At 47.7% G+C, this 13,989-nt stretch overlaps 1 protein-coding gene across 1 annotated transcript in view; it reads right to left on the reverse strand.

Moving 5' to 3' along the window:
* Positions 1 to 13,989, reverse strand: part of TMCO4 (transmembrane and coiled-coil domains 4) — an 88,190-nt gene that overhangs the window by 72,153 nt on the left and 2,048 nt on the right. The window contains exons 2-3 of the mRNA XM_019666654.1: positions 8,364 to 8,516; positions 3,370 to 3,547 (exon numbers count right to left, since the gene is read on the reverse strand). Coding sequence (XP_019522199.1) covers positions 3,370 to 3,539 — 170 coding nt within the window. The 5' untranslated portion in view covers positions 3,540 to 3,547; positions 8,364 to 8,516. The remainder of the gene's footprint in view (positions 1 to 3,369; positions 3,548 to 8,363; positions 8,517 to 13,989) is intronic.

A 13,989-nucleotide genomic window follows, 5' to 3' on the forward strand; every position in this document is an offset into this window, starting at 1 on the left:
GAACAAAACGACAGCAACTTGTCTGTTCCCCTTCCCCCAACTCCCCAGCACTGTTCCCATCCCCCCAATTCCCCAATAAAAAATCTTTAAAAAAAAAAAAAAAAAAGTCTGCCGACCCTGCTCTACCCATCTGTGTCTCCATGTTTATTAAAGAGAGTTAATCATAGGAAACGGCCTCTGGGACCTTTACAGCATGGGTAAGAAGTAAGTATTTCACAGGCTTGCTTTTCGGCCCCACGGAGACAAAAATGGCCACAGAGTGTTTTCTTAAGATTACTGAAACCAATAGCATATCTGGGCTGTAAAAAGATTGAAGTTGTCTTTTAAGTGTGTTTTGGCCCCAGGAAAACGAAGAGTAACCACGCGGAAGGAGTTGGAACACTGAATCAGAAACTTTCAGACAAGAAGTGCCCCAAGGCAAATGCTTCCGGCCACCTGTGCTAACAGCAGGACTAGGATGTGGGTGGGTGTGGGCGAGGACACAGGACAATAACTCACTTTATGTGCCATCCTCGGTGTCGCCCAGCACAGGCCTGACACACTGGCCTGCTTCATAAATATTTGTGTCTATGAACAAAGTACACAAAGCTCTTCCCCACACCTGTGTACCAGCTTATCAGGTAGGGGCTTATCAGGTCAGGGGAAGCTTCTGGAAAGATGGCGGCCTCCCAAATATGGCCCAGGTAGGGGTCAGGACAGGGAGAGAGTCGGACCCTTGCAGGAGATGGGACCTGGCTTGCTGGGGAACAGACTATCCAATGAGATATAGTCTAGCCTCCAAGTAGAGTATGTGGTTTCATTATGAATAATGAGAACATCCAACATTTGTTTAGCAGTAGCTCCATGCCAGGCTCTGCAGGGGCCATCAGCACATTCCGTCGTCATGACCACCCTCTTTGATGGATGTTCTTTCTCTGCAGCAGTAATTCTCCAATCCTTTCTTCCTAGCCAGCAGAATCCTCTCCCCGTTCTATGATGGAGGTTTAAAATGGCAAGTGCCTTCATTTTTTTCCCCAGCCTCCCTTGCAGGTGAGGCTTGGGCAGGTGACTGGAGCTAGCCAGTGACACAAAAACGGAAACCTTTTTGAAGTAGTCTAGAAAAGATTTCCTCTCTGATGAGAACCTTGAGGAGAATCCCTGTCCTCCTCCTTCCTGCCTTGGGCCTTGTCCTGTGGGGCTATGATGGATGGAGCTGCCGCAGCCATTTTGTGATCAACAGGGGAAGACGGTCAAGAGGAGAAGCCAACCAAAGGCTTTTGGAGGTACTGAAACAAGCTCGAACTCTTTACCTTTTGACTCCTTGTTAAGTGAGAAAAACAAACCTATTTTTCAAGTCTTTTTTGGTATGGCGTCCTGTTACTTGTAGCCCAAAATGCCCTGACTAGGAGGGTTAAGTTTAGTATTGTCTCCATGTTACAAATGAGGAAACTGGGGCAAATAAAATAAGTCACCGAGTTAGCAAGTAACCACTGCCAGTATTGAGTGCTTCCTACGTGTACGTGCCAGGCATTGTGCTGTGTGCTCTCACTACGTTATCTCATTTAATTTCCCCCCCAGTTTTATTGACATATAAGTGACACACATCACTGTATAAGCTTAAGGTATATAAGTACAGCATAATAGTATGACTTACATATATTGTGAAATGATCACCACAATAAGTGTAAGTAGCATTCAGCATCTCATATAAATACAATAAAAAAAGAAAGCAAAAAAAGAAAAAAATTCTTTCTTGTGATAAGAACTCTTGGGATTGACTCCCTTAACAACTGTCCTATACATCATACAGCTGTGTTATCTGTGGTCACGCTGTGCATTGCATCTCTAGTATTTATTGATCTTATAACTGGGAGTTTGTACCTTTTGACCACTTTCCTCCAATCATTTAACTCTTGTAACCACCCTGCAAGGGGTGGGTATTATGAGCCCCATTCTACAGATGGAGAGACTGATGCTTAGATAAGTTAAATAACCTGCCCAAGGTCACATTTGACTGGAAAGTGGCAGAGGATTTGAATCCAGACCTGAGTCCAAAGCCTGTGGAATGTCTCCTGTGCTAATAAAACCAACATTTTACTCACTCCTTCTTTTCACGAACCTTTACCGAGTGTCTTTGCTACATAGAGTTGGGTGCAGGCATGGGGGACTCAGGGATGAGCAAGGCAGCTCCTGTCCTCCAGGAGCTCAGACAGATGGGTGGCGGGTGTGGGAAGAGGGACAGTGCAGTGTGACGGTCGCAATGATGAGTCACTGAGCGTACAGATGGAGCAACGCTCTGGTCTGGGGTTGGGGGAGGTCAGGGAAGGCTTCCTGGGGACTTCCCCCAGGGAGGCGAATATGATCAAGTGTTTGGTCCAGTGAGAGAGACAAAGATACAAAAACACAACGAACAAACAAACAAACAAAACCCTCAGCTGAGACCCAGGGCACGGGGAAGTTGACTCATGGGGGATCCTTTGGAGGGATGGTCTTGAAAAACTGCAGATACAAAAACTTCTTGTCTTCTCTCATCCCCCAACCTGTGGCTCCCCATCTCAGGAACAATCTCTCTGTCCTCCTAGGTGCCCACCCCACCTGGACCTCTGGGGACAGTTCCCTCCTCCCTCTGCCCAGTCCACAATATCCAGCCTGTCCCCTAGTCAACTCTATTCTCCCTGAGAAAAGTCTGTCTAAGATGTGCCCTCCGTCCACCTCAGTCACTGTCCTGGTTTCCCCGCTGACTCCATCAGCCCCCTAACTGGCCTCCTTCTGCCTCAAACTCTCTTCCCATAGAATCCATGAAGGCCTCGAAGGCTGAAGCTGGAGCCCTTAACAGCTCTGCTATTCGGACTTTAAACACACAATTTAAATGCACGTGCTAGATATTCTTTTGCTCCCATGACTCCCCATCTGTCCGCTATTACAATCAGTCCTTTGGATACCCCCCTAGATTATAAGCACTGGGAGGGCAGGAGCCAGGCCTTGCTTCTTTGTTTTATCAACAGGGCCTTGCAATATACCATGCACATAGTAGGTGCTCAACAAACGCATGTCACATGAATGAATAAATATCTAATCCCCCATTAGACTGTGTCCTAGCTGAGGGCAGGGGTAGTGTTTGCTTTGTTCATCTTATTTATGTACACCTTCCGTGTACTTCAAATGGTGCCTGGTGCACAGTAGGTGCTCAGAAAATGCTTGCTGAAGGTAAGAGTGAGTGCTGAATGAGAGATGTTGTATTCCCCGACTAGCTTGTGAGCTCCTTAAGAGCAAGGACAATTATTTTCTCCTTTTTGTGGTGCCGCATGGTACCTGGCAGGCAGCTTGGGCTGTCAATAATTGTCTCCCTGAAGAAGGAGGACCTTCCTTCTGTGACACAAAAGCACTCACCTTTGCTCAGGTTCCGGAAAGAGCTGAGACAAGGAGATGCCACAGAGGGCGGCATAGGCGAAGCGGTTGGCCTCGGACAACTCCCGGCCTATGGGCAGATGTGGCTCCTCCTCCATGGTTGGCTCGGCCGCATGAAGGAGCCTGTGGCTGGATCTGCCCCATGTGGCCATTTCCAGCCCTGCAGGAAAAAATCCCAGTGAGAAATGCATCCAAGGGGCAGGCAAAGTTACTTAAATGGGATACCAAAAATTATCAACCATAAGAGAAAAGATGGATAAATTAGCCTTCATTAAAACTAAGAACTTCTATTCATCATCTTTAAGAGAGTGAAAACACACACCATGCACTGGGGGAGAGAGTTTTAATATGTATAGCAACAAAGAATTTGTATCCATCATATGTAAATAACTCCGATAAGTCAGTAAGAAAAATAAATGAAGCAAATTTAAAAATGGGTGAAAGACGTGAATAGATACTTCATAAAAGATATCCAACGGCCAATGGGCACATGCAAAGGTGTTTGACATCATTATTCAGCAGAGAAATATAAGTTAAAACCCCAACAAGATATTATAATTCACCCATCTGAATGGCCAAAATGAAAAGACCAACAATACCAAGTGTTGGTGAGGATAAGGGACAAATAAAACTTCCATACACTACTGGTGGGAATGTCAGTTAGTCATCAGAGAAACGGAAATTAAAACTCATTGAGATACCACCATGCACCTATCAAAATGGTTAAAATTAAAAAGATTGACAATACCAAGCGCTGGTGAGCATAAGGAGCAAATAGAACTTTTATACACTGCTGGTGGGAGTGGAAACTGGTACTATCATTTGGAAAATGGTTTGACATTATCCTCTAAAGCTAAATGTATGCCTTCCCTTTGTTCCAGCAGTTTCTGGTCCTGAGACATGAGGGCTTATGTTCACCAAAAGACATGTATGTGAATGCTCACAGAAGCTCCACTCATGATAGTTCCAAACAACCCACATATTCACCCGCAGGAGAAGGAAGAAATGCCGTATTCACACCCTGGAATATTCCACAACAATGAAAAAGAATGACATCTGGCTAACCACAATGACATGAGTGAATCTTACAGACAAAATGAGAAGCAGAGAGCCATTCATGAGAATACCTACTGTAGGATTATGTTTACATGAACTTGAAGAACAGAGCAAACCAGTCTAGAGTGATAAAACTCAGAAGAGAGGTCACCTCTGGGAGAGAATATTGGCTCAGAAGGGGCCCCAGGAGGCTTCTGGGTGATGGACATGTTCTATATCTTGATCCAGGTGGTACTTACATGGTTAGAAATATATTTAAAAATTCACTGAGCTGTATACTTAAGATTTGTGCACTCTATGTATGTGATACTTCAATGAAAGGAAGGAAGGAAAGAAGAAAGGGAAGGGAAAACAGAAGGAAAAGAGAGAGGGAGGGCTCCTTTCCCCTCCCTGTCCTCCTCCCTTTATTCTTTCCTTCCTTCCCAGGGGGAGAGGGAGAAGAAGGAAGGAGAGGAGAGAAAACACACCAAGCCAAGCCAGGCCTCCGAGGGGCAGTACGGGCCCTGGGAGCAGGTTCTGGGAAAGGTACCAGTCTTGACTACACTGTGGATATGAATGTGGGCTCAGGACCAGACAGGCCTGGGTGTGAATCCAAGCGCCTCCGTCTAATAAATATGGGATCATGGGCCACATAACCTATCTGCCCTTAGATTTCTTCACCTACAAATGGGATTATAACAGTATCTGCCTGGAAAAGCTGTTAGCAGTAAATGACATAGCCATGTGGGTTAGTATTTATAAAGAAAGCATTTACAACAGAGTCTGGCCCAGGGCTCATGCTATATAAATGTTTGTCAAAGAGAGAAATGCACAAAAAAATCAACAAACAAACATAGGAAACGCCCAGCACTGAGGCTGGCACACAGCAACCGTGTGTAAATAATGAGGAGAGCCAACGTTATTGAACCGTTGCTGGATGCCAGGTCCTGGGCTGTAGCTTTCACATGGACGATGTCAGCCAACTCTGCGAGCCAGGTACTAACACCATAATGTCCAGTTTAAAAACAGGAGACCAGGCTCAGAGAAGAGGTAACACCGCCAGTAAACGGTAGAGCAGAGTCCGAAGCCAGAGCTCTTGGCCACTTACTTCTGTTTTAAACACTCATTCTATCACCAAGAGATTTCTAGCCTAATACTCATACTCTACACTGGTTTTGGCCCCTCACATTCATTCTCACCCAGCTGAACAATAAAATTTCTGTTCTCAAAATATTACTTCTCTGGAGGAGTTATTTAAAAGTCTGTCCACAACTAATATTTCATGGGCTTTTCCAAAAAAATAACAAATAAAAAAATAACCCTGAAGTTGTTAGAAGCAACAAACCAACATCTATTCAGCAAGTAACAGTTTACAAAGCACTTTCCAATCCATTTAATTCTCACAACTACCATGCGAGGTTAAACAGGATGTGAACCATATTAATTCTCTACTATAATGAGGCTCAAAGCGGCCAAATGGTTTCCCCAAAGTTATACAGCAAGTATGTGATGCAAGTCAAACCAGACTTTTGGCTCCAAACCGCACGCTCTTGCCGCTACAGCACAGGGATTCTTCCTCCTTTGTTTCAGATGGAGAAACGGAGGCACAGAGTGGTTAAGCCCTTACCCAACGTCACCCGGCAAGACGGGCCTCCAATGCCTGCTCCAGGAAGCCAAGTTTGAGATGCACAGCAGATTTCCCTGGCTCAGAGCATCATCCCAGGCCAAAGGGGACAGCAACAGGCCACAAGCTAAGGAGAGCACCAGGGGCGGCAGCCAGACATGATGTCAGCAGGCTTAGCGACTTCTGCTACATGTATTCAGCTCCACGTGTCATTTGGAGGGTGCAGTCATTGTGGCTATTACCCAGAGGAGCCCCAAATGGTTTTTTATTGGGCTGGTATCTGGGGAGACCCACACTGGTTCTTAATTCAAGAATAAACCACCTTCTAATCAGAGAAGCACGAGTTGGCCTGCCTCTAACCACAGGGGAGAGGGGGGTATGCTTTAGTGCACAAGAAGCTCTGTCAGGCCAAATTCAGTCATTCAACAAACTACACTCTTGATGTCCTATGATTCATTCTCTCCACAGTGGCCTCAGTTGCTTTTCTGTCATATATACCAATCATATCACTTGCCTGCTTAAACATCTCCAGAAGCTTCCCACTGCACCAGGATGAATACCAAACCCCCTCAGACGGCCTACAACATCCTGTGTGATCAGCCCTGCCTGCTTCAAACTCCATCTCATGCCCCCCACATCCGAGTTGTTCACAATACTACGGCCACGATGGCTGTCTTTCTGCTCTTCAAATAGGCAAGCTGGTTCCCCCTCAGGGCCTTTGCACCTGTCATTCCCCCTGCCTGGGACACTCTTCCCCTGATATCATTGACACTATTCTGGCCTCAGCCCAGAGGCCACCTCCTCTGAGAGGCCTTCCCTGATGCCCCTCTATCCCAGCACCCTGTTCTATTTTTATAATACTTAGTCCTATCTTAAATAATGTTTTAAAATTATTCATTTACTTGTGCATACAAGTAGAATAGAAGCATCTTGAGGCATGCCCCTGGCTTGTACCCCTAGCTTTCCAGGCAAGCCCTAGAATATTGTAGGCATTCCATAACTATAATACTTGCTGGATGAACAAAGAACAGTATATGATATATGATGTCCTGTTCTAGGCCTTGGGGCAGATTAGAGGACAACACCGACAGATTGCCTGCTCTTAAGGGGCTTACGTTCTAGGGGGAGATAGGCAATAATACACCAATACATAATAATAATAATAACTTAAGTAACTTGCCCAAGATCACATATTAATAGCTAGAAAGTGGTAGAACCAAGATTTGCACTTGGGCTGTCTGGTTGTAGGATCCATGTCCTTAACAGCCCACTAAATAAATCAGTAAACGTTTGGTTAGGAAGTGATCATCTGGGAAGAACAATCAGGCCGGGTGAGGGGGATGGCAAGTGATGGGTAGGAGGGAAGTGACTTGGGTATGCGGATGAAAAGTGGCATTCCAGCAGAGGCCTGCAGGGAGTACGGGGGCAGCCCTGTGATGGGCGGGAGAGGGAACTCCATTAGAAGAAAAAGGACAGTGGCAGAGAGAGGCAAGTACACAGATGATGACAAGCCAGCAAAATAAACTCTGTGACAGGGGAAATACAAATAGATAAAGAGAGGGGGACTGGAACCTAGAACTGACTTCCTAGAGCAGGTGCTATCACACAGGGGTGGGGTGGGGAAGACAAGCATGTTTTGGGCAGAGGAGATGGCACATGTCAAGACCCAGAGGAGGGGGAGAGAAGAACCAAAATGATGCTCATGTCAAGACCCAGAGGTGGGGGAGAGAAGAACCAAAATGATGCTCGGTGTAGGCAGGGTTTAGACAACAGGTGGGCGCGGAGGGGTGGGCGGGCAGAGACAAGGTTGGAGAGGTTGCTGCCAGGGGCCATACCACACAGTCCAAGTCCTTTGGCTAAGGGATCAGACTTAATTTAAGACTTAATTGTAAGACCATGGCCATTTGGGGAGGCGGTGTGGATATATGGGGCCTCTCTGGACTATTTTTATAATTGCTTGTAGTCCATAATTATTTTTTTTAAAAAAGTAAAAAAAAAAAAAAAAGAGCAGTGGCATGTCTTTGTAGAATTTGGAAGACCCTTTCTTAAGGTCTAAATAAATTAAAAATAAATATCCACCTCCTCCCCAAATTAACCAGTTAGTTAATTTAATACACACATACGGTGCCTATATGTACCAGACACTGTCCTCCATGCTGGAGACACAGTGGTGACTAAGGCAGAGAGACAACAGCCCTCCGCCATGGAGCTAAACCTAGTGGGGCAAACACTACATCAACTCATCATCCTTAAAACAAGACCACTTTAAGTAATGGTGAGGGTTCTGGAAGAAAAAGAAACCTTAAATAATACTTACCAGGGTTTCAAGAAACAACTGTGGGCCTCCCCTCTAGGTCTGAAAACAGGTTAGGCAGCTTCTGGATGGTTCTTCAAAGAAATATGCAAATTGCCCTGGAGAAGGGAACCAGCCAAACCAGCCTGTGGGTCCACAGGGCATGGGATCGAAGGCCTATGGGAGACAAGGATGGGGAGTCTGGCTGCTACTGGCGCCTCTGGGCCTTTGCCGCCACAGGCCGCTCTGCCCGGGACGCCTCTCTCAGCAGGCGCCTACCGTTCACGGAGCTCAGCCCTGGTGCTTTGCACGGACTGCCTGTTCCAACTCCTCATGCCCTGAGCGGTGGCACCTGAACTGTGTATACTGGTCAGGACCAGCGGTGCTTCTGTGCCCTGGGGTCACCTACAGCGGTGCTTCTGTGCCCTGAGGTCACCTACGGGGCAGAGAGCTGGTCCAGCAGCACCTGGGGCTCAAGAGGTCACTGACGGACAGAGTAGCTCCCAGGGACTCCCTGGGGTCTTGACTGTGAAGACACCAAGGCCTGCACTTGACCCAGAAGAGCCCTGACTTACAGGGAAACAACACACACATGATGAGATGAGCAGGGCGAACACTCGCCCACGAACGGACTGCAAAGTCCGGATATGGGATGGACAGGGGTCCCTCTGCAGTGGGGCCTTGTTCTGATGCTCTACAATTATGACTTTTGTCTAGCCAGTCACATTATCCATCACCAAAAACCCCTCCAAAACACTGGCTGAGTTATTTTTGTCAGTAGAGAGGGTAGATAGTCATTCCACAAACATCTACCCTCAGTCTGCAAGCACCTACACGTAGGTGCCCACCCAGAATGTACTGACTACCCAGAAACAACGCGTGGGATTTCTTCTTGGGGTGATGAAACATTCCAAAGTCAGCACCGAGGAGAAAAATCAAATATGGTCAATATCGTCCTTGAAAATCCTTCAAATCATCCTTAAATCCCCACGACCTGGGCCTTTAGAAGATCACATGCAAGAATGAACTTTTGTTTTTCTTACACACCAGCAGCCACTTGTGGCCTTTTTAAAAAACTTGGAGCAGTCAGTGAAGGCGGAGGTCAAATTCGGGGCATGTGTGTGCGTGTGTGTGTGCGTGTGTGTTTGGGGGCGCGGGGTCATTTTGTCTCTCTTCCTCTTTTCTGGTTAACCGGCCACAGGTGCATTTTTTTTTTAAAGATTTTTATTGGGGAATTGGGGGATGGGAACAGCGCTGGGGAATTGGGGGAAGGGGAACAGAGAAGTTGCTGTTGTTTTGTTCTTCAGTCTAGTTGTGAAGGGCGTTGCTTCACTGGCCCAAGTTGGCACCATCATTGCACTCCTCCTAGGCGAGACAGATCAGTCGCCGGCTTCTGGACGGCTGCTCACTGCGGCTGCTGGCCGCTCACGCTGGCTGCTGGCTACACACAGTAGCCCATGGCAACCCACTGCCACAGGGGCTGCAGCCTATGCCGTCGCCGGCGACTCATGGCAACCCAGCTCCAGGTTGAGCTGTTGTTCAGCATCTTAGCTATAGAGGGCAGTGTCACTGGCCCTCATATGTGGGATCCGAACCGGGGCCCTCTGGCATCCCAAGCCAGTTCTTAACCATCGCGCCACTCGGCCGGCCCCACAGGTGCATTTTTAAAGGAGCCAAGGAGAAAGAAAAGCATCTGGCTAAAGAAATCCTTTACAACAAATAGAGCTACTGCACTGCTAGGCCAGAAACTCAGAAGATTGTAGATCAATGAACACACACACACACACACACACACACACACACAGATAATCTTGAGATGGTCCTAGAAGGGAGGATCCTGGGAAATCCCAGTTGACTCCCCCTCCCCCATCTAGCATTTTGGGAGAGAAACCATCCATCCCATACCTCTATCTGGAAGTTAAATGGCAAGTCAGTCGTAAAGGCAGCATCTCAGCAGGTCTCTATGGCAACAGTTTCAACATAGAAGGACCCAGAGAGTTTTGGACAATCCCACTACATACCAGAAGAAAAAAGGGATGTCGGCGCAGAGAGAAAGCTCCCATCCCAACCTCACTTCAGCAGCCTGGAGGCAGGGCTGGGTGACAGCATGAGGTGGAGCTCCAGGGTCTATGACCTTCGGTCCGCATTTATCACTGTACCCTTCCTCCCCTGTTTGTACCCTAGTATAAGCTGTCATCGTCTCTCCGGCAGGAGCCTCCTCACCATCCCCTGCTTCTTTCTGCCTCGCCCCTAGCTACCCACCACAGAGCATGCAGACAGCTCCATCTCACACTGAAGTCAGACCACATCCCTTCTCTGCTGCAAACCTCCAGTGACTCCCTCCTCACTGACAGCCACAGTCCTTACAACGGCGAGTGGGCCACGTACAAGCTGCTCTCCTCCTCCTCTCCACTTCACTCATCCAGCTCCAGCCACACCATCCTGCTGCTACTTCTGGATGCCCCCTCGCACGTGCTCACCTCAAGGCCCTTGCCTCGGCTGTTCCCTCTGCTGGGAATACTCTTCCCTCCAGAAAACCACATGGCCAACTCCCTTATCTGCCCCGGTCTTTCCTCAAATCTCACAGCTCAGTGAAGCCACTCTGCCCCAGCCTTTCATCCCAGTCCCTTTTGACTGGTTCCTCTGCGTGGTCCGGGGCACACATCGCTGTCCGACATACTGTAGCATTTATTCGTTATGTTTATTGCTAGTGTCCGTCTCCCTCTGCCCACATGTAAGCATAGTAGGCTCTTATCAATATTTGTTGAATGAATAGTGGTTTCCACTTGGGATAACTAAAAAATAATTCAAGAGGCCAATATGCCTGGGAAGGAAGGGGGAGAGATGGCAAAGTGTGTAACGGTTCATTCGACCCACCGGTTTTTGAACTGCTCCACAGGGACCCCGGGACTTCTCTGGTGGGCAAGAGGAGATCCACTGGGGAGCCCTCAACACCACCTTCAAATTGTAACCATAAATGATCCAGCAATACCACTCCTGTCCAAAACAATGGACAGCAGGGTCCCAAAAAGATATTTGTATACCCATGTTTAAGACAACATGATTAACAAGCTAAAAGGTAGAAGCAACCCAAGTGTCCATCAGCAGGTAAATGGATAAATAAAGTGTATTATAATATATACATAATCAGCCTTAAAAAAGGAAGGAAATTCTGACATATTACAACATGGGTACAATTTGAGGACATTATGCGAAGTGAAATCAGCCAGTCACAAAAAGACAAATACTCTATGATCCCACTTATATGAGGTATTTTGTCAGAATCACAGAGACAGAAAGTAGACGGGTGTTTACGGGGGGCTGGAGGGAGTGGGGAGTGGGGAATTGTTTCATGAGTGTGGAGTTTCAGATTTGCAACTTGAAAAGGTCTGCAGATGGGTTGCACAACAACGTGAATGTACCTAACACGACTGAACTGTACACTTAGAAATGGTTAAATTTTATGTGATGTGCGCATTTTCATCACAGTTGACGTTTTTAAATGAAAAAAATCGCAACAGTAAGTGCTTGGCAAACGTTAGCCATGTGCCACCCCTTTCCACGCATCATCTAATTTCCTCCCAACAATCCTACAACACAGGTGCTATAATCTCCATTTTACAGATAGAGACAGAGCGGCCCTGAGAAATGACGGTCAAGGTTGCTGGACAAGTGATGTGGGATTTAAACTTGTGCCTGGCTCTTAGCCCAGAGGCAGCCATCTTATCTATGATGCTACACTGCTGCTTCTCTTTGGTCTAGCTTATACCCTGACGTGGCCCACAAGATCGGAAACACAATTTGAAAACCACCAAATGGTGATGAATCTCACCAGCTCCCCCCTGTTCACAGGCTAACATCTCACTTTTCGGCCAGCCCCAAGCATCTCTGAGATGCGCCTAACCTGCCTTTCCACCTTTATTTTCCTCGACTCCCCTTCTCCCAGCCAGCCTTCAGCCAAACTGAACCGTCCATTACTTCCAGCCCATGCTGGGTTTCCCACCTCGGGCCTCTGCTCTGCTTTTTTCTCAGTGTTGGTCCTCATGTCCAAATGGTGCCCTTTTCCAAAAGCACAGTTTAATAATAAAATCAGTGACGATTTCCTGTGGGCTTACTCTCATGATCCCATGTCATCCTCACAATAACCTTCTGAGGAAGACTATCGCTTGCCCCCCCCCCATTTTACAGATGAGAAAACTGAGGCTCACAGAGGTGAAGGCCGCACAGCTGGCAAATGGCAGTACCAGGATGTACCTCCAAGTCCTGTGTGGTTTCAAACCCAAGTTCTTTTCAGCTTCACTACCGGGGATCAGGGACTGCCATGAGCCTTCCTGGATTTGTCCAGCTAAAGTGTGGCCTGCGACCTCTGAAGCCCCCCAGCTCCTCTCAGGTATAACAGCAGGTTGCTTCTGTGCTGGTCCCCACCGACTAGGAAGGTCAAAGTGGGAGTGGGTGATGCTCACGTCCTCAGTGCTTCCTGCAGGGGGGCTCCCTCGGTTATTCATTCAGGTCTAAAATAGCAGGCACTACCCCTGTCCTCTCCCACCAGACCCTGTGTAACTTGTCTTTATGGAAGTTGCCACCATCTGACAGAGGATGACAGGCCTGTTTGTGGTCTGTCTCCCCCACTAAGGAAAGCTCCACAAGGCCCGGGGCTTTTGTGTCATGTTACCTGATATCGCCCAGAACAGTGGCTGGCAGAGTAGGTGAAAGAATGAATGAATGAATGCACATCTACCCTTACAACTAAGAAATGACGTCAGCATTATTTTTTGATGAAGGACCATACAGTTTTGTACAAAGCAAGGTCCCCATATTTGCTCAAGAGCTATTCCCAAAGGTAGATTTCATTCCTGAGCACCTTGAAGCGAACCTGGATCAGTCCTGGAGGCATGGGGGTTATAGTCCACCTGGGGCACTTGGAATGAAAGTCGAGTTTGAGCTCAGATCTTAAGGATGAGGAGGTGTTAACCTGAGAGAAGGAAGAGAGGGGAGGAGTGGTCGAGAAGAGCATGTGCAAAGGTCCTGGGGAGGGAAGGAGCAGTGTGCCTCAAGCACAGTGGGCTACTGATAAAGTGGTCTGAGATGGACTGGAGGAGTAGCCCTGGCGTAGGTGGGGCAGACTGTGCAGGGCCTTGTGGTCCATGTTAAGAAAGTGGGAAGCCACAACAGGGTTTTAAACAGAGGGTGGTACAATCGGCTTGGTTTGGCTGCCACTTGGAGGGTCGCTAAGTGAAAGGTGGGTTGGATCCTCTCTCCAGCCCCCTTCTGCCTGCTGTAACACACCCAAGGCAGCGGGGGCCCCCCCATCTCATCTGTAGCCCCTATAGCAATGTTTACAAAACATTCAGGCCATAAAGGACACGGTGATAAGCCACTGAATGACATTTCTCAGGTTCCACAGGTGCAGGCCCAGGTGGCTGATCCAACCACTGTAGTCTGGTGGTAACCAGTGCAGGGAGAGATGGTTTCAGGCTCCTGAGAAGGTCTCCAGGCTCTGACCTTGATAAACTTCACATGCTGAGCTACGGCAATCTAATCAGTCAACGGTGCCCATCCAACCACTCCCGGGCCTTAAAGCAAAAGGGCTCCCAGAGTGGCAGACACTGCACAGGGCCCTTTGTGGCTCCAGCTCCTTTCATCCTCAGGA

This window comes from Hipposideros armiger, unplaced genomic scaffold, assembly GCF_001890085.2.
Source record: "Hipposideros armiger isolate ML-2016 unplaced genomic scaffold, ASM189008v1 scaffold_477, whole genome shotgun sequence".
Classification (NCBI taxonomy): domain Eukaryota; kingdom Metazoa; phylum Chordata; class Mammalia; order Chiroptera; family Hipposideridae; genus Hipposideros; species Hipposideros armiger.